The sequence below is a fragment of the Bubalus bubalis genome, chromosome 4, assembly GCF_019923935.1.
Source record: "Bubalus bubalis isolate 160015118507 breed Murrah chromosome 4, NDDB_SH_1, whole genome shotgun sequence".
NCBI classification, from domain to species: domain Eukaryota; kingdom Metazoa; phylum Chordata; class Mammalia; order Artiodactyla; family Bovidae; genus Bubalus; species Bubalus bubalis.
In genome coordinates this window covers 102,262,949-102,287,714 of record NC_059160.1, presented here as the reverse complement: position 1 = coordinate 102,287,714, position 24,766 = coordinate 102,262,949, and the positions used below count along the sequence as shown (strand labels likewise).

The following is a 24,766-nucleotide window of genomic DNA, read 5'->3' as shown; positions in this document are numbered from 1 at the left end:
CTTTTAACTTGTTTCTAGCAATTTTTAAATTTCAGATTTTTTTTACCCCTTAAAGTTCTAACAAATTTGATTTTTACTGATACCAGTGTGATGGATTTCATTCTAACTTACTGCCTCAATCTTTACCTATTAACTTGAAATCATAGTTTCACCATGAACACCATTACTGGTTTACTCAGTCAATAACACAAACTGCCAGTTTTACTGACAGATCTGTAATCCAATCACATGAAAGTAACAATACCTGAACAGAATCATTTGAAAACAAGAAATGAAACACCACTTAAGGGCAGAATAGTATTTGGCATTTGTCTAAAAACACCATAATAAATAAGACAGCATAACATAATCAAATACCTCTCTGGCTTTTTCTAGCAGATGTTGATACTTCTTCAATACTTCTTCCTTTTGATTTAACCTTGCTTGCATATTTGCAATGGTTTGATGAGCAAGTTTCAATGTGTGATGAGATTTTGGTTCCACCTCTTTTCTGCCGAACTCAGCTATAAGCTTTTCTTGTTCTGCAGTGGCAGGCAATCGAAGCCTCAGTTCATTGATTACTTTGTCTCTTGACAGAATATTCTCCTCTGCTAACCGCAAAGCAGATTCTTTTTCTCTTAGTTTCTGTAATGATAAATCATTAAAAAAAATACTTTTTTTCCTTTTAAAGCTTCATCTGAATTTCAGTCAGACTGGTGGTGGTGGTTTAGTTACTAAGTCATGTCCAATTCTTGCCACCCCATGGACTGTAGCCTACCGGGCTCCTCTGTCCATGAGATTCTCTCGGCAAGAATACTGGAGTGGGTTGCGATCTCCCGCTCCAGGGGATCTTCCCAATGCAGGAATCGAACCCGGGTCTCCTGCATTGCAGGCAGATTCTTTACCAACTGAGCTACAAGGGAAGCACACTAATAGCCAAATGCTACTTTCAGTTCAGTTCAGTCTCTCAGTCATGTCCGACTCTGCAACCCAATGGACTGCAGCATACCAGGCCTCCCTGTCCAACTGTCAGAATTTACTCAAACTCATGTCCATTGAGTTGGTGATGCTATCCAACCATCCTATCCTCTGTCATCCCCTTCTCCTCCTGCCTTCAATCTTTCCCAGCATCAGGGTCTTTTCAAATGAGTCAGCTCTTAGCATCAGGTGGCCAAAGTGTTGGAGTTTCAGCTTCAACATCAGTCCTTCCAAAGAACACCCAGGACTGATCTCCTTTAGGATGGACTGGTTGGATCTCCTTGCAGTACAAGGGACTCTCAAGAGTCTTAATAAGGTTAAACTGTATTTCTATGTGACCGCAGTTATCTACATGCATATTTATAAGATTATTATATATGTTAGAAGCTTCATTGTTATGATGAAAATGAAATTTAGTTACAATACTGTATTTAGATCTTATAGTTTTAGAAATAGAAATGTGGGTGGTGATAGATCTATAAAGAAAATGTAATAAATCATTTCTTTTATTTTGATTTATTGACTCATTAGAGCACCAGAAGAGTAACCCATGCTATGCTATGCTATGCTATGCTAAGTCACTTCAGTCGTGTCCGACTCTGTGTGACCCCATAGACGGCAGCCCACCAGGCTCCCCTGTCCCTGGGATTCTCCAGGCAAGAACACTGGAGTGGGTTGCCATTTCCTTCTCCAATGCATGAAAGAGAAAAGAGAAAGTGAAGTCACTCAGTCATGTCCGACTCTTAGCAACCCCATGGACTGCGGCCTACCAGGCTCCTCCGTCCATGGGATTTTCCAGGCAAGAGTACTGGAGTGGGGTGCCATTGTCTTCTCCTAGAGTAACCCACAGAAGTCAACAAAGTATAAAAGTTGGAATTTTAGTGGTCTGAGTCAATGGATCTCTATTATAAAATGTGCAGCTTCTCAAAACAAAACAGAAAATAGTATTTATTCCTCAACAGAATTAAGCAAATACTCAAAAATAAAATAACTCAGTGGCAATTCACATAAATGACAAATTTACAATATAGAAGACAATTTAAGTTTCTTTGGTTGATTTAAAAATGCACAATTTAAAAAATTATTTTAAATGTATTTACAGTAATATGATTTTCATTTTAGTTGACATCTAAATATATTCATTTTATACTATTTTCTGTATAATTTAATAAAGAAGATAGATCTGACCATATATTAACCAAATTTAAGACCTAGATTAAACTAAGAAACAATTCCTAGTTTACCTTCAAGCCCTTTAACCACCCACAAAAAGAAATAAACTGAAAACTGATCCATAATTTAGAATATATGCTTCAAAATAAGATACAAAAATAAACAAGGATGAAAATAATTCTTGATCATTGAGGGGAAGGAAACACATTGCTCATAAAGCTACAGTCAAATGCTCTTTTGGTTTCCTTTCATGCTAGCAACTGACGAGTGTGCCCAAAAGTGCTAAGTAATGACTAAAAGAAGAGTGATTTCAAATTAGCCATATCTACTGTTCTTTATCGGCAAAAGAAAGACTAAAGAAAAGTAGAGTAGAATAAGCAACAGATTCATCATTTTATGCTTCATCCTCATTTAAAAATATTACTTATAAAATTCTAGAAGTATATCCAATAATACACTTATCAAAATGCAAGGAGAAGAGGGCAATAAAGGATGAGATGGTTGGATGACATCACCAATGAAATGGACATGAACTTGAGCAAACTCTAGGAGATGGTGAGGGGCCAGGAAGCCTGGCATGCTACAGTCCATGGGGTCACAAAGAGTCAGACTTGGGGTCAGACTTGCCGACTGAACAACAACAATATGCAAATTCTTCTAATTACCTCTTCCAGTGATCTGCAAGTTGCTTGGGTTTCTAGAATTATTCTGATATTTTCCTTAATTTTTCTTAGAGCAATCTCAAGTTGATTCGGAATGGGCAAACTAGGGTCTGGCATTGATCCTGTAGCCTCTTCAAACTATTGAGAAATAGAATTTTTTTTAAAAAAAGCAGTTGCAACATTGGAAATAACAATATTAATTTTTACAACTATATGACAAGACATGGTTAAACTCCACTTATAGTTGACACATAAAAAGATATCATCAATTAAAATTCCAACTCAGCCATAAAAAGGAAGAAAATTGGGTCATTTGTAGTGATGTGGATGACCCCTACAGTCTGTCATACAGTGAAGTAAGCCAGAAAGAGAAAAACAAATATCATATATTAACACATATACAGGGAAGCTAGAAAAATGGTACTGATGAACCTATTTGCAGGTCAGGAATAGAGACACAGATGCAGAGAATGAACCTGTGGACACAGCAGGGGAAGCAGAGGGTGGGACGAATTGAAAGAGTATATACACTACCGCATGTAAAATAGATAGATACTGGTATACTGCTCTATGACACAGGGGGCTGACCGCAGTACTCTGTGACAGCCTAGAGGGGCAGGATGTGGCGAATGGGAGGGAAGCTTAGAAGGGAGGGGATGTACGTATACATATAGCTGATTCACACTGTTGTATACCAGAAACTAATGCAACACTGTAAAGCAAATATCCTCCAATTAAAAAAAAATAAATAAACAGAAAAATAAAAATAAAATTCCATCCAAACTTAGAAAATATTTCTATTGGTTAACATTATAGGTCCTGCTATAGAGTAGAAACAGGATTAATCATTTATACCTTTTGTGCTTCACTTAGTATTTCACTTTGCTGACGGTCAAAAACATCTAGTTGACGTTCCAGCTCAACTTCTCTCTGATCCCAGGCCATTTGTCTTTCTTCATGAAACTAAAGAAAGATAGTTGGGTCATACACACATAGAGACACTCACCAGGCCTATGAGAAGAATTTTTACATACGTTTTTCTTCTTTAATCCTCACAAAAACCATTTGAGGTCACTGTTATTATTTTCATTTTAAGGAAAAAGGAAGAAAATTCAGAGATTAAGTAATTTTTGCCTAAGATGACAAGGACAGGCAGGTGTGGAGTCAGGATTTCAACCCATCCATGTACCCATCCATTTATCCATCCATCCATTCATCCAAAACATGTTTAATGACACATTCCATGTGGCAAGTACTATTCGAGACAATGAGAACACAGCAATAAATAAAACCAAGTCCCCTTCACCACAGGATTTATATACTACTGAGGGGGAGATAGTAAACAAATAAGTATGTCATATGTCAGAGGGCAATGAGTGCTATGGAGTTAAATGAAACTAGGTAATCCGTATTTAAGGAATCTTGATGATAAAATTTACTGTTGTATGTTGGGTAACTAGTGAAGGCCTCATTGATAAGGTAAGACATTAGAGGTAAGATCAGAAGGCAGTGAAAGCATAAATAATACTGGTATCTTAGGTAAGAACAACTTAAGCAGAAGGAACAACAAAATGTCTAAGGCAAGTAAGCATCTGCTTAGTGAACTGCATCTGCCTCCAAAGCTTCTGTGCTTTATTCTATACCAAGCTGCCTTATTCCATCAGTGACGGCCAGTAGAAACTGGTAAAGGTGAATTCAAATAACCAACAGTGAAACAAAAATTAACTTACCAAATAAACTTGTTTATGAATTCTTCCTTTCAAGACTACTAATGCAACTAAATAAATGAATAATGTATTTTTATAATAGCTTAAAAAATAACAAACAATATTTTATAAGAATAATAATAGAAGCTATACTTGATTAGGAAAATAAGGTAGTCATCAATGCAATGTTGTTATATTAAAAATCTTAGCAACAAAACACCAAAATAAATATAAAATGAAACCTTATTCTGCTGCACAATTTCTTCCTCCAGACTACTGATTGTGTTCTCATATTCAGAAATTATATTATTCAAATATTTTATTTCTTCTTTATCCTTGACTAATTCTCGATTGAGTTTAAGCTCTTGAAGACGGAGTTCTTCTATTTTTGTGTGCCAACTGATTACCTAAATATTTATAAATTACATATACAAATGTTAATATTATATTAATAAATAATGTATTTCTCTACTGATCTTAATGATTTTAATTCAAATTAGTGGACATTCTAAAATAAAATAAGATATAAAATTATCCTTGGTTGTGCCAAAAAGAAAAGTTTATTTAGAATTTCTATAGACTTTTTTAATATGTAGAATCTTAACATAAAACATTTTTCAAAAGATGCTGAAACAGATATCACTAACAATCACATTTATTTATTCATTTACTTTCATGTATTTGTTGGGTCCTTAGTGTTTGTGTGTAATTGCAACATTGGTTTTACTTTCATAAATAAAAATCCCAAATGTTTCCAGCCTAGAGAATAAAATTTAATTTCAAAATAATTATTTTTCATTAATTCCTTCCAAATAAGAGTAAAAACAAAATTACATTAAAAAATAAATGTAGGCCTACTACTTGTTTAATCACTATAATGTTTAAGAACAATTACAATTAGTATTTAATTAATATATACTTTCCTAGAGTGTTTAAAATTCTTTGATATTACACTCTAAGCATTTCTACTGAAACTATGGCTTAGAGGAGTCTCATTTTATTTATAAACAGATATTCTGATAGCCCAAACTCCTAATTTATATAATCTAAATTAATAAATTATATCTGGAATTTTGCTCATATATTAAGCATTTTCCACATAGGCACATATTAACTCAAAATTATTATGTAACTCTTTTGAAAATACTGAACTTAAAATCAGTGTTTTACCTTTTGGGCTCCCCTGGCATCCTTTAAAGTGCTTATTAAATCTTCCAGTCCCTTTAACTTTAATTCCATCTCCAGTGTTTTGTTCTTCAGATTTCTGTGTTCTTGTTGAGAATTTTTCATTTCTTCCATTATCTTAAGTTTGTCATTTTGTAACTGAATCATTGTTTTAGAGAACTTTTCCTGTTGTGCCAAAGGTAAAGCTCCACTAAACTGTCGTCGTAGAGACTGAATTGTTTGGCGCAGATGTTTTGCTCTGTTTCTACCCTCCAAACGGGCATAAAAGAGAGCTTGTTCTTTTTCATCAAGTTTCTGCTCTAAGCGCAAATTATGGGCCTCCACCTTCCGCAGTTTAGATGTAACTGACTCCAACTTACCAAGAGCAGTAGCCTCACTAGCCTGAAGGGAGACTATGTGTTGGTGCAGCTTGGCAATCAGTGCCTTTTCATCAGACTGTGCCTAACATAAAAAATAAATATTTGTAGTAAGTTTCAAGTTTTCCCAGTGAAACTTATCATGGCCTTAAAAATCAGAATTTACTAATTTAAAACAATTACTAAAATCTAACCTTGCTTTAACATAAATTGCAAAAGACTGCAGAAGAAAAAGAACTAGAATGAAACTTATTTAAAATCTAAATCTGGCACCTAACTACATACCAGCTGGAATATTACAGAATTTACTAATTTAAAACAATTACTAAAATCTAACCTTGCTTTAACATAAATTGCAAAAGACTGCAGAAGAAAAAGAACTAGAATGAAACTTATTTAAAATCTAAATCTGGCACCTAACTACATACCAGCTGGAATATTACTAAGTTTTTTTTAAACTTCCATATGTAAATAACAATACTGATAATAATACTAATGTAGACAACGGGTAGTTTTTTAATCCTAAAAAAACTATAATGTGAGAATATGTGGAAACCTATACATAAATACAGGGAACAACGCTGTTATGAAAGACATGTTTCTCCCCATTGTCTGAACTGTGACCAGCAGTTGGTACAATGCATCTGTAAACATTTAAATGCTTTCCTGTGTTATCAATGGCATTTCAAATTAAAATTTTTTAATCAAGTTACAATTACCAAAAACAGGAGCCTCTATTTGATATATCCTGATTAAAACTACAAAATGATCCCTATATCTAACATAAATTTTGGAAAAGAAAAGCCTCTATGTAGAAGAGTTAATACTGCACATACCTGATAGTCTAACAGCTGTGTTCTGATGGACTCTACTTCCTTCTCCCTGGACTGTTGTTGTGCATTCAAAATTTCAACTTGCCTTTTGGCAATATCAGAAATCTCTTTCAGTCTAGGAAGTAATAAGATACTTCAGATATATTAGGTACATACTCTAAGTAAATAAATACTAGATTTTCCAATTTCTAGACCCTTGTGGAAAGCTGTTAGCTTGCAGCATCTCTTCTTTTTACGAAATACTAAAGTTTCCTGAAGTATTTCATGGAACATAATTCCATGAGAGGTTAACAGGTTTTAACCACTCCATTCCCAACATTCCTCTCCCTTGAAAATTCATATACGCAGTATCATATCAAATGCTCTGAGAAGTTCTAAAGTAAAAAAGGATCTCAATCTGTACATATACATTTCCCAAACATAAATGGCCAACAAACTCCTCTCACAAATTTTTTCATGAGACACTTGTTACCATGGTTTGGTATAGCTGGAATAAGGTATTAGGTAGGCTTACTTGACAAATTGTATAGTTAAGACTATAGAAATTTAAATTTTCAAGGTCACTGATGCTTTGATTGGCTTTATTTTAATTTATAAGTTAGCAGAAATGTGAAAAAGATTATATATTTATTACAATTACCAAAAAAGAAGGGGAGCTTGATGATAATTATTAAAAGTCCTATATGACTACTGTGATAAGATTAAATAGGTAAAGTAAAATGCATTTTACTTTGGACTGGAATAATTTTAGTTCAGTGTAACTGATAAGTCTGGTTTCCTCATATTGATTAGAAACTCTCATTGCCAGTTATATGAGTCTTAATCAATTAATATATGACAAAATGATTAATTATAACTTAGTTTACTAAAAAAGGTGAGGTCCATGACATAAGAAGAATAAAGGAGTCCTTCATAGTGAAAGGGCAGGAAATTAGTGATATTACCAAAACAAGGTTCCAAAACAATGGCTATACCTTTATGGGTTAGCCATAACTTTTTTTACTAATTACCTGAGCTTGATGAATCAACTCAAGGATCCTCATACTACTCTAAAGCAGCTAACACATGATTACAAGCAAATGAATACAAGCATCTACCTAGTGTATAGTACTTCCTCCTACATATATTTTGAATTCTAAGAGAATAAACTGTTTCTTTATATAAAATGAAAACAACAAATGTTATTTGGATTATTAAGTGGATTGGGATGATTCAATAAATATTTAATACACAGCACAGTACACAGTGTGTAGCTTCCCAGGTGCTCGTCCACCTGCCAATGTAGGAGAAGCAGGTTAGAGCCCTGGGTTGGGAAGATTCCCTGGAGGAGGAAATGGCAACCCACTCCAGTATTCTTGACTGGAGAATTCCATGGACAGAGGAGCCTGGTGGGCTACAGCTCATGGGGTCACAAGAGTTGGACATGACTTAGCAAATGAGCCCACACACAGTACACAGTAGATACCCAAGATATGCAAACTGAATCAAATCTGAATTGTTCTTTATATTTTTACAGCAACCCTATTATAACTAGATATACTATAACTCTCTTAGTAAGTTAAGTTTAAATAAATGCCACAACCCTTCCTTCCAAAAAAATACTAGTATGTGAAAAAAAATAGATTTCATAGGGTCCTGATGCCAAGTTCTGTGCTTTCTGTAATACTGGACTCTGATAAATATAAATCTTGAGAAGTTATTTCCTCTCCAATATTATTATTTATTCCAGTTAAATATCAATCTTGTAAATATTACTTAGTGAAAGTGAAGTTGTTCAGTCGTGTCTGACTCTTTGCAACCCCATGGACTGTAGCCTATCAGGTTCCACCATCCATGGGATTTTCCAGGCAAGAATACTGGAGTGGGTTGCCATTTCCTTCTCCAGGAGATATTCCTGACCCAGGGATTGAACCTGGGTCTCCCATATTATAGGCAGACGCTTTACCATCTGAGCCACCAGGGAAGTCAATATTACTTAACAGAGTTCTATATAAAAAGAAACCAGCATCAACTGCCACTAAGGATATTACCCTTAATCACTGTAATGAGGTTTCATAACACAAAGCACAGTGGACACAGCTAACCAAATGACGAACATGGACACAGCTAACCAAATGACGAACATGGACACGGCTAACCAAATGACGAACATGGACACGGCTAACCAAATGACTAAAACTTGCACATGCACTTACTTTGATACTTCAACTTTTAGTTCCATTTCACTCTTCTCTAATTCTAGAATGTGTTGCCTGTCAGCATCACTTACTGTCTTGCTCACACTATCAGCTAATTCATCTCTTAACATCTGTTCCACTTTCTGTGCCTCCAAATTGATTCTGGTAAGCTGGGAAAATAACAAAAGATGTTCAGAAACATTAGCTTTGGTGAAGTTTTCCTAATATACCTTTAAGAATCCTGCAGTCCTCTTTATTTTAGTCCAGATACTAACTTGGGTGTCAAGTATGAAGAATAGATTGAAGATGATAAGGAGAGAAAAAGCCAGGAACAAATTAGGAAAACTCTAGTTATATGTCAACCCACCAAGTCATTTACATTGGTCAACTCACAATCTAGTAAGATATGAAATCTATGATACTCTTAATTTACTTAAAATGCTTGTTACATTTTACTTCAATTATATCGTCTATAAATAAATAGTTAATATTAATGAAATCTTAATATATTATTTAATGACTTGGTTAAAACAAACAAAATAACATGAATGACCTGAGAAATTTACTAATTCTCAAGGAAGAGTGCTTGAGAATATATATGATTATATATTCATTATAAATTGTTGAATATTTGCAAACTATATTATTGCCAGCCAATTTAATAATTTTAACCATATCAAAAAAGTCTAAAACTTTCTATTAGAATGAAGTCCCTGAGAGAGATTACTGTCTTTCTTATTTTGTGCTATAACTCCAGTTCCCACACAGCATCTGGCATGTTATAGGCACTCAGAAATAATAACTGTTAAATGAATGGATGACAATGGAAGGAAATTCCATTAAGCAAATAACATCATTTTGCACATTACATCTAACTTTTTGTAATGCTGGTAAGAAATAAGGACTCAGTCACAGAAATACATGGTTTCTTTTTAAACATTTCAGATATAAAGCTACATTATTTATCTATTACATGAAACACAAGCACTGTATTAATATGCTGCTTCAGAGTTACAAACAAACCTCTTTCAATAATACAATGGCTACCGTGAATAATTATTTACTCTCTAACTGCAGGATAAAAATTATAATATCAAACCTCAGCAAATTTGGTTTCCAACTCAAAATTGCGTTCCTCCATTTGCTGTAGTGAAGACTTCACATGTTCGTACATTTTTTGAGAATGTTCAGCCCTCTGCCTTTCATTTAATTCCTTCATCTCCAGCATAGTGATTTTTTTTGAAATAGAAACAATCTCACTGTTGGTTACAGATTTCTTTGCCTTATCCATGTTAGACTCATTTCCTAAATGCAACAATATGTTGGTAAATCTCATGCTCTTCTTATCAAAATGTTATCCCCAATATTTTAGACATCATGTAAGGAGGCAATATGGTTCTGTGGAAAACACATGAGCCTTTTGAATTATGACAGACCTGGGCACTAGTCGTAGCTCTGTTACATCTTGTCTGTATGCTGCCTACCCCATTTAATCTCTCGGGAACTTCCACGTTTCATCAATCAAATGATCATAAAAATTATTCTTCATAGGATGAGAGGCATTTCGTGCTTTACTTTATTGAGCTTGGCAGACAACTGCATTTTTTTTCTTTTTGTTTTTAAATTGAAGGTATGTGGCGACAGGCCTGAGCCGAGTAAGTCTACTGGTGCCATTTCTCCAATACTGTTTGCTCTCTTTGTGTTTCTGTGTCACAATGGTAATTCTCACAATATCTCACCCTTTTCCATTACTAGTATATTGGTTATGTGATCCATGATCAGTGATCTTTGATGCTACTACTATGACAAACTGAAGGTTCAGATGATGGCTAGAATTTTTTAGGACTAAAGTATTTTAGCATTAAGGTATGCACATTATTTGTTTATATATAATACGATTGCACACCTAATACACTATAGTATAATGTAAACATAACTTTTATAGGCACTGGGAAACTAAAAAAATTCTGTGACTCATTTACTGCAATATTTGTTTTGTTGTGCTGGTCTAGAACTGAACTTGCAGTATGTCCAAGGTATGCCTGTGCAGAAGTAACCATGTAAAAGATGTACTGTGGGAGGTGTCACAAATAGGAAGTCAAAAAAGGGCAAATAAATACATTTTGTTAACTGAGAAATATATTGTATAAGAAGAAATACAGTGAAGTAACACTACTCTGTGAATGCAAGTTCAATGACTTTACTTTTAAAGTCATTAAAGAGTAAAAAAGTAAAACCTGAAGCCATGTGATTTAGCGATTTCACCAAATATCTTCTTTAACCCTGAATATTATTTGGCTTTTGTATATATCTAATGCTTTATGAACTGTGGTGTTGGAGAAGACTCTTGAGAGTCCCTTGGACTGCAAGGAGATCCAGCCAGTCCATTCTGAAGGAGATCAGTCCTGGGTGTTCATTGGAAGGACTGATGCTGAGGCTGAAACTCCAATCCTTTGGCCACCTCATGCGAAGAGCTGACTCACTGGAAAAGACCCTGGTGCTGGGAGGGACTGGGGGCAGGAGGAGAAGGGGACAACAGAGGACGAGATGGCTGGATGCCATCACTGACTCGACGGACATGAGTTTGACTAAACTCCGGGAGTTGCTGATGGACAGGGAGGCCTGGCATGCTGCGATTCATAGGGTCACAAAGAGTCAGACACGACTGAGCAACTGAACTGAACTGAATGGGTTTCCCAGGTGGTGCTAGTGGCAAAGACACTGTCTGCCAATGCAGAAGATGAAAGAGATGCAGGTTTGATCCCTGGGTTGGGAAGATCCCTGGGTGGAGGAAATGACAACCCATTCCAGTATTCTTGCCTGGGGAATCCCATTATTTTATTATCTTTAAATATTTATTTATTTGTTTGGCTGTAGCAGGTCTCAGTTGCCACACACAGGTCTTCAATCTGTGTTGCAGAATGTGTGGTCTTTTAGTTGTGGCACAAGAACTCTTAGTTGTAGAGTATGAGATCTAGTTCCCTGACCAGGGATCAAACCCGGACTCCCTGTGGTAGAAGTGCAGAATCTTGATCACTGGGCCATCCTCAAATAAGTTATTTTATTTAATTTTATTAGTTATTACATCCTCATCTCATATATGCAGTTGTATAGCTTATCTTTGTACACAAAAGTTTGTGGTTAAATGAAAAGAAAACCAAAAAAACACCCCAATTTACAATGAAAAGGTATCATGTAGGAATGTTAGTCATTTTTTAAGAAGAGAAAATGAGTATTTCTGTTATGCATAACAGACATGCTCCAGGAAAAAGACAACATTTGGTAGAGAGTTTTATTTTTTAGAGTGTCAATTAATCATTATGTTCAGGGAAGTCAATTATTTTAAGGAACTGTGCAGTGATTTATTTTGTCTTTTACAATAATACCCTTCTATCTTTCTAGCTTTACAAGCTTGAGTTCTATAACTGAGTTTGCTCAAAAGTACATAAATTTTTTTGAAACCAGGCAAATTGTTTTGGTGTCCACATCAGTTTTAAGAAGTACTTTATTTTGTCCTGTATATATCTTATAATAGTATATGATTTTAGAATAGTTGCTGCAGGCAGTGATCAAATAATTAATAGTAACATTACTGGAAAGCTAAATGTGTTAGGAAAACATTATGGAACCATTTAGGCAACTAACCATCATGAAGGACAGAAAAAAAGTTGCAGTAAATATAAATATACAAAGAACATAAAACCCCTTTCCATTTTCTTTTGTGCTAAACTCTGATAGTGAAAAGAGACACTCTGTATTTGGAGTGTCCTAGGGAGAGTAACAGCCAACACCAATCAATTCCTGCATGAAAAAAAGTAATAAAGTGATACTAATAAACAAAGAGGTAAGGAAGGGCAACAGGAAATAAGTTTTTAAAACTTCAGTGATATAAAGCCATGTATCAGAGAGATTAAAGTATTTGAAATTAAGGAATTTCTATAAGGAACTCAGCACTTATTAAAGAGACACAGGATAGGATGAACAAAGAGCTTACTGAAACTGTATATAATATTCTTTTCTCTATCTTAGTTAAAATTGCATATTCTTTCATTTAAGAGTTAGACGAAAGTCAATTCACTTTTAATCTCTTAATGAATTAAAAATCACATTTCTAAAAGTAGCTTATTTTAGACTTCCCAATGTCAAGCCTCTCTAAACTACATCTGTTAACAATTTAACAGTAACAGAAACCTTGAAAAACATTAGAGCTCCAAGGTATAGAAAACAAATTAAAAGAAACACCTTACCCAAAGGAGCAAATTTATCTGGAAAGCATAATGCTAGTAAGATAAAATAACTCAAATCTCATGAACTAGGAAAACCATTTGAAAAATGAATATGGAAAATCTTAGCAGAAGCCACATAGAATTTAATACCCTTTAAGACAATAACATCTCTGTTAGATACACATGAAAATGCTGACAGCAGCAATAAATAAGCAATAGCAAAACCTAGAAAAGCGGGTGATTTAATCCCTCAAACACAGTACTTTATGGTATGAATATTTGTAAGTATAATGAATAAAAAATGAAATATTTTGTATCTACTAAATAAATAGAGCATACGTTTATTATAGTTTTAAGTATATAAAATATATAAACATGTATAAGGTAATACAAAATTGATATAGTAGTGAAACTGTAGCAATATGCTTAAGGTCATCTTTTAATTTAAAAATATCAAATGATATATTGCTAATATAACTTTACACACAGTGAAAGAGCTCATTATACTATCATTAAATACAGATATTTCAAAATTATCATCTGCATTCATTCTTAAATGGTTCAATATAATACCTAATGCTAACTCATAAATTTTAGCACATATGATTTCCTTAGAAACAAATCCAATTTAATAACTAAAAATCAAATCTTGGTAGAGATTAGTGCAACATAGTATTCATCAACTGCCTGCTAAATTAAACAGTTAGGCAGAGAGTTCATTTTTTATCAAACAACTTCCTTTTTATCTATCTGGTATAGAAAGAGAACTTTAAATGAAAAAATATTCACTATTAGATCTTAATTATTTTATATTATCAGAGTCATAATACTTACCTAATTTAGTTTCTTGTTCCCAGGCTTGTTCAATAGTGTGAAGCTTTTCTTTGGTAATCTCCAGTTCTTTACTGATAGACTCCATTTGTTCTTTTAGGGATACATTTTCACACTAAATAAAATAGCAACATCACTGAGAAAGGACCCTGTAATTTTGACTAATACCACAGAAGTAACATTGTCTTAACTTCACACAATAATCTCCTAAAGCTCACCAACTTTTTTAACAAAAGTAGAAGTTTCCCTATATGTAATACAAATATAGACATACACATGTATATATGTTGTAGGAACACACATATAAAATATTATTTTAAAATAATCATCAAAATTTGTATATCCAGTATATAAAATTGTATACTTGTACATCTTGTATATCCTAACCTTCTGAGCACTAGCTTATGCCATGTTCACTTTTGGCCAACATGGATACTCAACAGTTTCATAACCTTCCCTTAAGGAAGGGAAGGGCATCATCAGATTCCTGTTTAGAATGACCATTCTGGTGGCAGAAAGTAGAATGTAACATGAAAGTATGGACATGGACCAGCAGACAGGTTCCATATCTGGAAAGGAGTACGTCAAGGCTGTATATTGTCACCCTGCTTATTTAACTTATATGCAGAGTACATCATGAGAAATGCTGGACTGGATGAAGCACAAGCTGGAATCAAGATTGCTGGGAGAAATATCAATAACCTCAGATATGCAGATGACACCACACTTATGGCAGAAAGCAAAGAGGAACTAAAGAGCCTCTTGATGAAAGTGAAAGAAGAGAGTGAAAAAGTTGGCTTAAAGCTCAACATTCAGAAAACGAAGATCATGGCATCTGGTTCCATTGCTTCATGGCAAATAGACGGGGAAACAATGGAAATGTGAGAGACTTTATTTTTGGGGGCTCCAAAATCACTGTAGACAGTGACTGCAGCCATGAAATTAAAAGATGCTTGCTCCTTGGAAGAAAAGTTATGACCAATCTAGACAGCATATTAAAAAGCAGAGACATTACTTTGCCAACAAAAGTCTGTCTAGTCAAAGCTTTGGTTTTTCCAGTGGTCATGTATGGATGTGAGAGTTGGACTATAAAGAAAGCTAAGCACTGAAGAATTGATACTTTTGAACTGTGGGGTTGGACGATATTCTTGAAAGAACTAAATAGACATTTCTCCAAAGAAGACATACAGATGGCTAACAAACACATGAAAAGATGCTCAACATTACTGATTATCAGAGAAATGCAAATCAAAACCACTATGAGGTACCATTTCACGCCAGTCAGAATGGCTGCGATCCAAAAGTCTACAAGCAATAAAGGCTGGAGAGGGTGTGGAGAAAAGGGAACCCTCTTACACTGTTGGTGGGAATGCAAACTAGTACAGCCACTATGGAGAGCAGTGTGGAGATTCCTTAAAAAACTGGAAATAGAACTGCCTTATGATCCAGCAATCCCACTGCTGGGCATACACACTGAGGAAACCAGAAGGGAAAGAGACACGTGTACCCCAATGTTCATTGCAGCACTGTTTATAATAGCCAAGACATGGAAGCAACCTAGATGCTCATCAGCAGATGAATGGATAAGAAAGCTGTGGTACATATACACAATGGAGTATTACTCAGCCATTAAAAAGAATACATTGGAATCAGCTCTAATGAGGTGGATGAAACTGGAGCCTATTATACAGAGTGAAGTAAGCCAGAAAGAAAAACACCAATACAGAATACTAACGCATATATATGGAATTTAGAAAGATGGTAACAATAACCCTGTGTACGAGACAGCAAAAGAGACACTGATGTATAGAACAGTCTTATGGACTCTGTGGGAGAGGGAGAGGGTGGGAAGATTTGGGAGAATGGCACTGAAACATGTATAATATCATGTATGAAAAGAGTCACCAGTCCAGGTTCGATGCACGATACTGGATGCTTGGGGCTGGTGCACTGGGATGACCCAGAGGGAGGGTATGGGGAGGGAGGAGGGAGGAGGGTTCAGGATGGGGAGCACGGGTATACCTGTGGCAGATTCATTTCTATGTTTGGCAAAACTAATACAATATTGTAAAGTTTAAAAATAAAATAAAATTTAAAAAAAAAAGAAAAAAAAGAAAGTCCCTTGGACTGCAAGGAGATCCAACCAGTCCATCCTAAAGGAAATTAGTCCTGAATATTCATTGGAAGGACTGATGCTGAAGCTGATACTCCAATACTTTGGCCACCTGATGCGAAGAACTGACTCATTGGAAAATACCTTGATGCTGGGAATGACTGAAGGTGGGAGGAGAAGGGGATGACACAGGATGAGATGGTTGGATGCCATCACCAACTCGATAGACCTGAGTCTGATTAAGGTCCGGGAGTTCGTGATACAGGGAAGCCTGACATACTGTAATCCATTGGGTTGCAAAGAGTTGGACACGACTGAGTGACTGAACTGAACTGAACTGAATCATTACCATAATAATAATGGTAGAGAATAAAACTAAGACTTCCCAGTAGAGAGGCACATATGTTCAGAATTATAACTGAGATATAGGAAGTAAAGAAGAGAAAAGGATATACTACAAATAGAAACAATTTTAAGGTTTGAGTAGAAATGAAAAATGTTATCTGGGAAAATAAATTTTAAAAGTTAAAAGTTATTCATTTCATATCTATAATTTTTAATGTTAGAGAAGTGAGGACAGCAGATATAAAAGATGGGGAAAAGGTGAGATTATTATCACACCTAAATATGCAGAATTTTATACAAAATTAATATAATCATCTTCAACAAAAATAATAAAAAGTAAACTGATCCTGATTATTTCTAGTTAATACTAATAAATAATGACTCAGATAATTGTGTCATTATAAAAGACTGAAAGCAGGATAAAAAATAAAAGATTGAAGGCAGGAGGAGCAGAGGACAACAAAGGTCAAGATGGTTGGGTGGCATCACTGACTCAATGGACATGAGTTTGAGCAAGCTCTGGGAGATGGTGAAGGGCAGGAAAGGCTGGCATGCTGCAGTCCATGGGGTCGCAGAGTTGGACATGACTGAACAACTGAACAACAAAAACATATAACTGTGTAGGAGCCACTGAAAGCTATTCAGAATATTTTCTTGAATATGCCTCCCTAAGCAAGTGAAGAGGAACTAAAAAGCCTCTTGATGAAAGTGAAAGAGGAGAGTGAAAAAGTTGGCTTAAAGCACAACATTCAGAAAACTAAGATTATGGCATCTGGTCCCATCACTTCATGGGAAATAGATGGGGAAACAATGGAAACAGTGGCTGACTTTATTTTTTGGAGCTCCAAAATCACTGCAGATGGTGACTGCAGCCATGAAATTAAAAGACGCTTACTCCTTGGAAGAAAAGTTATGACCAACCTAGACAGCAGAGACATTACTTTGCCAACAAAAGTCCGTCTAGTCAAGACTATGGTTTTTCCAGTGGTCATGTATGGATGCGAGAGTTGGACTGTGAAGAAAGCTGAGCGCCGAAGAATTGATGGTTTTGAACTGTGGTGTTGGAGAAGACTCTTGAGAGTCCCTTGGACTGCAAGGAGATCCAACCAGTCCATGCTGAAGGAGATCAGCCCTGGGATTTCTTTGGAAGGAATGATGCTAAAGCTGAAACTCTGCGCTGAGTTGACTCATTGAAAAAGACTCTGATGCTGGGAGGGATTGGGGGCAGGAGGAGAAGGGGACGACAGAGGATGAGATGGCATCACCGACTCGATGGACGTGAGATTGAGTGAACTCCGGGAGATGGCGATGGACAGGGAGGCCTGGCATGCTGTGATTCATCGGGTCACAAAGAGTTGGACACGACTGAGCGACTGAACTGAACTGAGAAGCAAGTGAGAGCTTTCAAACCAAAAGATTTAGATCTCATTCTATTTCAGTGAGAGTATCATAAAAGAAAATGAACCAAAAGACATAATTTCTTATTTTTGATGAAGAAGAGAAACAAAAACAGGAGCTTGTTTTGCTTAATGTAAAACATGAAGATCAAGTGGCTAGAAGAGAATTATAAAGGGTCTTGGGTCCTATTCATGAAAGTGTTAGTCACCCAGTCCTGTCCAACTCTATGTGACCCCATGGACTGTAGTCCACCAGGCTCCTCTATCCATGGAATTCTCCAAGAATCCTGGGAGTGGGTAGCCATTCCCTTCTCTAGGAGATCTTCTCAACACAGGAATCAAACCCGGATCTCTTGCAACGCAGGCAGATTCCTTATCATCTGAGCCACCAGGGTTATTTCATAGACTCCTTGAATTAAACCAAGATACTCCAGGCCACTTTTCTCTTTCCAGACAGTAAGAAAGGCTACAGATTTGCAGAGGTCATCCATGGTCCAGGAAGAGAGATTTATGTCTCATCTACTCTCTGCTACATCCATCCCCCAAAACTATGGGCCATGAGGCAATCAGAGGTCAGGGTAAGAGAATATGGTGGATGCTTAATAATGCTTTCTCTTTTGATTACATTATCCTATATGTTCCATGTTCTTTTTTCAAGTGCCCGGTTTAAGAGGTCTGATTCAGCTAAATTCCGCAAATAGGCTAAGGAAGATGACCTGGAAGAAGCTGTCCAGAAATTACTCTGTACCTACAGATACCACCCCCCTCACACACAAAAAGAGGCTCATATCACAAGGTTTAAGGATCACATCAACTTACTTCTAGGTGTTCCAAGTTATTTGTTCTTTGAACAAGCATATTATCTTTTTGCAAGATATCTCTGTACTTAGCAGTCAGTTCATTGTATTGTCTATTGGCCAATTCTAGTTCCGACAGAGAGACACTATTATCTACAACTTTTTGTAGTGCTGCAATCTTGAAAATGGCCATTTCCTATGTAAATAAAGATACATTGAATTGAAGTGTTTTTTTTTTTTTTTCTGGTAAAGCACTAGCCACTTTTGAGATAATACAGCTGAAAGCAAAACAGATTTCAGAATCATTAAAAGAATCAGATGTATCCTGTATGAAAACATATTGCAATAATTATTAATTACTTTCATATAAAAATGATATTTGGACATTGAAAATCTTAACAAAAATAAAATGAATTCTTTTATAACTCCTGTCATAGTTAAATGAAATTCAGTTAATCTGAGAAGTGTATATACAGCAGCAAGAAAGCATATCACTTAGAATATATCTTTGGATGGCTTTTTAAAATTTTATAAGGTTTAAAAAAACTTGTCTTTTGAAAACTGAAAGGCAAAATTTGCATCCCTGCAGGTAACATTTACAGTTCAGCTACTTCTGCTTTTCTTTTTAATTCTGGCTATGCTGGGTCTCTGTTGCTGCGCAGCTTTTCTTTAGTTGCGTCCAGCAGGCGCTGCTCTCTAGGTGTGCGTAGGCTTCTCACTATGGCGGCTTCTCTCGCTGCAGAGCACGGGCGCCAGGACGTGCGGGCTTCAGGAGTTGTGGCTCCCAGGCTCCAGATCACAGGCTCAATAGCTGTGGCACGCAGGTTCAGCTGCTCCACAGTATATGGGATCTTCCCAGATCAGGGATCGAAACCATGTCTCCTGCACTGTCAGGCAGATTGTCTACCACTGAGTTACCAGGGAAGTCCCTATTTCTGATTATTTATTATTAAACAAACTCACTATAAAATTACAGAAAATATTTTGTTCACAGAAAAGAAACATTATATAGGGGAAAAAAAAACTTCTTTGAATCATAGCTATCTAGAATAAATAATGTCAAAGTCTAAATTACTTGGTTTATCTTCAACTCTTTAGTTACAGAGCTATAAAAGTCACTACTTAAAGACATCGTATTAACACCAAAAAGAAATGTCTAAACAGAAAACCAAATTTATGACATGAGAAAGATAAAGAATTTATGAGTTCCCTGGTGGTCCAGTGTTAGGACTTAGCACTTTCACTGAGGTGGTCTGGGTTCAATCCCTGGTCAGGGAATTAAGATCTGGGAAGTCAAGTGGCAGAGCCAAAAATTTAAAAAAAAAAAAAAAAAGTAAAAAAAAAACCACAAAATTATTTATGGTTATAATTCATTCTGAAATAGAATAATTAGGGGAAAATATTTGTAATAGTACTTCAGATCTCATTTTGAAAACTTCTCTATAGAAATAAGTATCCCCTATTCTACCTTACCCTTGGGATTCTGTTTCACTTTTGCTGTGTGGTGAGGAAGATCATGTTTCCCATCTTTAAAAATAAACCCCACCCCCCGCTTTTCTTTTTGGCTTTCAAAGTGTTGCAAAAACAAACAAAAATTTAGGCTGAAGAGGAAGAAAATTCCAGTTCTTTCTTCCTTCTATCTCAAATACTAGCCATATTTGTGATACTCCAAGAAAAACATTCTACAAAATATAACACAAAAATAAGAACATTTCATATTGTAGATAGGTTTATTAGCATGACAATTTCACTCACTATTATGTTTAAAAGGAGATGGCAAGGAACTCAAGTAGCATTTTAATTTTACTTTGAATTCTTTGGTTTACATTGTTGTTGTTGTTTAGTCACTAACTCATGTCCAAGTCTTTTGCTACTCCATGGACTGGAGCCCACCAGGCTCCTCTGTCCATGAGATTTCCCATAAGAATACTGGGGTGGGATGCCATTTCTTTCTCCAGGGGCTCTTCGTGACCCAGGAATGGAACCCATGTTTCTTGCACTACAGGTGGATTCTTTACCAGTGAGCAACCAGGGAAGATTTACATGCTCCTATATAAATTCAGACATGTCAAATGAATATATGCATACTTAAATAAGCTATAAGATCAGATTTAAAGCAAGATGTAGAATACTACATATGGCATGCCACTTTTTGTGTCTTTGCTAACACTTGCAAAAGGAAACAGAAGGATTTTCAGTTACCTAAACAGAGAAGGCAATGGCACCCCACTCCAGTACTCTTGCCTGGAAAAATCCCATGGATGGAGGAGCCTGGTAGGCTGCAGTCCATGGAGTCACTAGCAGTCGGACATGACTGAGCGACTTCACTTTCACTTTTCACTTTCATGCATTGGAGAAGGAAATGGCAACCCAATCCAGTGTTCTTGCCTGGAGAATCCCAGGGACGGGGGAGCCTGGCGGGCTGCCGTCTATGGGGTCCCACAGAGTCGGACACGACTGAGGCGACTTAGCAGCAGCAGCAGCAAAGGGAGTGAAGGGCTTCCCAGATGGCTCAGTGGTAAAGAACCCACCTGCCAATGCAGGAAATGCAGGTTCAATCCCTGGGTTGGGAAGATTTCCCTGGAGTAGAAAATGGCAACTCATTCCAGTATTCTTGCCTGGGAAATCCCACGCAAGATTTCAGACGAGCCTGGCAGGCTACAGTCCATGGGGTCACACAAGAGTTGGAGACGACTTAGCCACTAAACAACAACAAAAGAGGTGAACGGGTGGAATATAATGAAGCAAAAGGTACAAGGACAGAAGTAAGATTTCTCTGATGACATCTTTTGTGTAAATACTTTATGTATTCAAATTTAATTTTTAAAAAGTTATCCCTGAAGTTGAAAACAAATGTAAAATAAATGAGCCTAACCAGAGTAAATGTATATCATAACCACACAAAGGAGAATTACTTCACATCACTATAGAATAGGTTATTTTGATGACACATCCTTAGTGAGAGATATTATAAAGAAAATAAGAACTGTAAAGAAACTTTAAACTATGTCTGACAGCAGGAACCATACCTCAAGATAACCAAAGAGCTTCAGCTTAAGAGGACAAGCTGTTTATTTTATAAAAGAATATCTGCTAATAAATGAAAAGTACATAATAAACTAGAAAAATCATGATTTTTGCAACTCTTGATGAAATAATTGGGTCAGGCAACAATTACCAATGGATGTTAAAACTATTAGGGAACTGACAAAGAACTGATTATTTGCATGGTATCAAAACATTACCAAAGAGTTAATTAACTAAATCACTTAAAAATAGAGATATGGCTGTCTCCCCCTTAACACAGTTATCATCAATCATGAAAATGGGACTACCAGACATTCCATCTCTTGAATGACACAATATAAAGTGTTACTTACAAAGCACAAAGTAGTCTTGCCAAAAATGTTTCCTTGAATATAACCACGGCTTCAAAGATAACTTTTAGTAAATATAATGGTTAGTGGAGCAAATAAAATTATGACAGAATATAATTAAACATTCAATATTTTTCATAGAGGGGGAGAAGAAAAGGGGGAGAGTCTAGAGTCTATATTAAAAAGACTTAGGATGTGAAACATCTAAGGACAATGCAGAGTCCTTGACTGGATCCAGGGACAATAAGGAAATGTGGATGTGGTCTGGACATTTGACAATATATAAAGTACTGTTGTCAATTTTGTTAAGTATGATAAAGTTACCGTGGTCATGTAAACAGAAAAAGACTTTTTTTAAGATATGCATACTAAAATACTAAGGGGAGAAATGTCTACAATTAAAATACTCTTACAAAAAACAGATGGAGCGACTATGGTCAAATGTTAATAACTGTTTCCTATTAATCCAGGTAATAGTTATTCATCATACTATCCTTCTTGTCTGAAAACTTTCAGAGTTGAAAAAAATCAGACATACCTTAAAACGTTGCAAACGTCCAATTTTTTCACCAACTTCAGCCTCCATTGACATCAATTCATTCTTCTGTTTCCCATTTTCTTTTCTAAGCTGTCTCTCCATTTCTACCAAAGTTGTATATTGCCTGATGAGTGACTTTTCATTCACCTGTAAGACTGTGATCTTTCTACTATTTTCTGCAAGTGTTTTTTTCATTTCATCTGAATCCATCTGAAGAGCACTGAGCAAATTCTGCACAAAGTCACATTTATATTACTTGTTGAATCTAGCTATCTTAGTTTGAATAATATTGCATATTGATTTTAAAAGTGCTTTACTTACATTATATTCTTTTACTTTTATAGCATCTTGTTGGATTTGATCCTCAAGTCTTTTCTTTTCCTCTTTCATTGTTTCAGATTCTGTTTTCCAGTTCTCCTTTTCACTTAAAAGAATTTTTAAAAAAAGCAATACAGTAAATCTATAGGAGGCGATAACTTTAGATAATGGAAATCTAGTTACCATAAAACAAGAGAAATTATAAATAACATATGATAACATAAGTTAAAAATCCCACTTGAAAGGGTTAATCCTAGAAATTATTATTATTATTTAACAAATTGAAGGTAAAGAAATTATTTTATCAAATTATTTAAACTATAAATTACTACTCTATAACTATTACGATATAATGATTATGGATCTTGTAACCATTTTATTAAAAACAGAAGATAATTAAGAAAATAATCAATATTCCAAACTTACTCTGGAAATCAAGTCTCAGTATTCTGACATTATTCTTAAATTTGAGTGTTAAATAATCGTGAAATATTTAGAATCCATACAAAGTGAAAAATCATTAGACTTAAAAAAGGTGTATAAGATATTGTTGCCTACCCAGACCTCCAATCTGGTTGGCATAAACCACTTAAGGTGTCAGTACTGAATGGTTCAAACCTGCACATATGACTTGGACAGCTCATTCACTATTCTGCCTAATGAGATCTAAGTCTGCTGGAGTCCTCTAGAAAAAATTTTACAAATAAAAATGAAGAATTGTGTGAAAAGAAAACACCCCTCTTCTTCAATGGACATGGTTCCATCTTCCTTGAACTCCTAATTCCTGCACCATCATAGGAGATAACATGACATACACTAGAAGATTCCCAAACATGACCCACCCTATAATTAGCTTTGGCTTTCTTGTTGGATTAAATGATAATTACTCTTAGTGTTTAAACAGCCCTTGATCAGATATTCTAATTATTACTAAAGATATTAGTCCATTAGGACAGATGAGATGGCAGAGATAAGAAGAAAACAGGCTAGTTCTCTATGAAAACACATGAATAATGATGCTGGTGATGAAAAAGAACTACTGACTGCTGACACGAACTGTTCATATGTGCCATAATATTCACAAAATACTCAGATCTGGGCATTTTCACATTTAGTTATTTCACATAATTAAGTTATTAAGTTAATAATTATGAAAAAGTATCACTATCACAGAATTTTATGGACAAGGAACTAAAACACAAAGCAAAGGAGAAGAGGAAGGAGGAAAAAGGAAAAGAAAATATCTAAATATTTTTTGTTACGTAACTTTAATAAGAATATGATACATTTATATTTATAAAATTTTGCTAACACCTATACCTTAGGTATTCTTTATATAATAAGCTTTGTTGATGACGAATTACTGCAAATTTTCTGTTATAGTCTTCAAGAGAATCTTCTAAATTCTTTAACTTATTTTCTTTATATTCTAGTTCCTAAAAATTGGTTTAGAAATGAGAATGAAAAAAGCATTAGGATATATTTCAAATCTGAAAGTATAAATTCATATTCTGACAAGATTATAGAAAACTATATAAAAGATAATCCACAACAAATCCATAAGCAGCCCAGATCACGTCTATGATTATTTTGAACATCTTATGGCATATGGAATGAGATGATATGTGTAAAAGAGAAGTGCTATGAAACAGGTAAGACTATTTTCATCATATATTTATGATAGTTACAGTAACCATACAAATGATCAGATTCAGTGGCTACAAACTTGCATCTAGCCACTCAGCCCCACATAACCTTTAGTGAACATGCATCCA

General features: G+C 35.3%; 1 protein-coding gene across 9 annotated transcripts in view; it reads right to left on the bottom strand.

The window, feature by feature from the left end:
- CEP290 (centrosomal protein 290) overlaps positions 1 to 24,766 on the bottom strand; it is a 96,641-nt gene that overhangs the window by 37,173 nt on the left and 34,702 nt on the right. For 8 of the 9 annotated variants that reach the window (XM_044941847.1, XM_044941846.1, XM_044941851.1 and 5 more), the window contains 13 exons: positions 24,312 to 24,427; positions 22,995 to 23,097; positions 22,674 to 22,904; positions 18,781 to 18,954; positions 14,110 to 14,221; positions 10,149 to 10,354; positions 9,068 to 9,219; positions 6,876 to 6,987; positions 5,669 to 6,124; positions 4,741 to 4,905; positions 3,648 to 3,755; positions 2,796 to 2,930; positions 358 to 624 (listed from right to left, as the gene is read on the bottom strand). In XM_044941847.1, coding sequence (XP_044797782.1) covers positions 358 to 624; positions 2,796 to 2,930; positions 3,648 to 3,755; positions 4,741 to 4,905; positions 5,669 to 6,124; positions 6,876 to 6,987; positions 9,068 to 9,219; positions 10,149 to 10,354; positions 14,110 to 14,221; positions 18,781 to 18,954; positions 22,674 to 22,904; positions 22,995 to 23,097; positions 24,312 to 24,427 — 2,337 coding nt within the window. The remainder of the gene's footprint in view (positions 1 to 357; positions 625 to 2,795; positions 2,931 to 3,647; positions 3,756 to 4,740; positions 4,906 to 5,668; positions 6,125 to 6,875; positions 6,988 to 9,067; positions 9,220 to 10,148; positions 10,355 to 14,109; positions 14,222 to 18,780; positions 18,955 to 22,673; positions 22,905 to 22,994; positions 23,098 to 24,311; positions 24,428 to 24,766) is intronic. The other variant, XM_044941849.1, reaches the window with a different exon arrangement.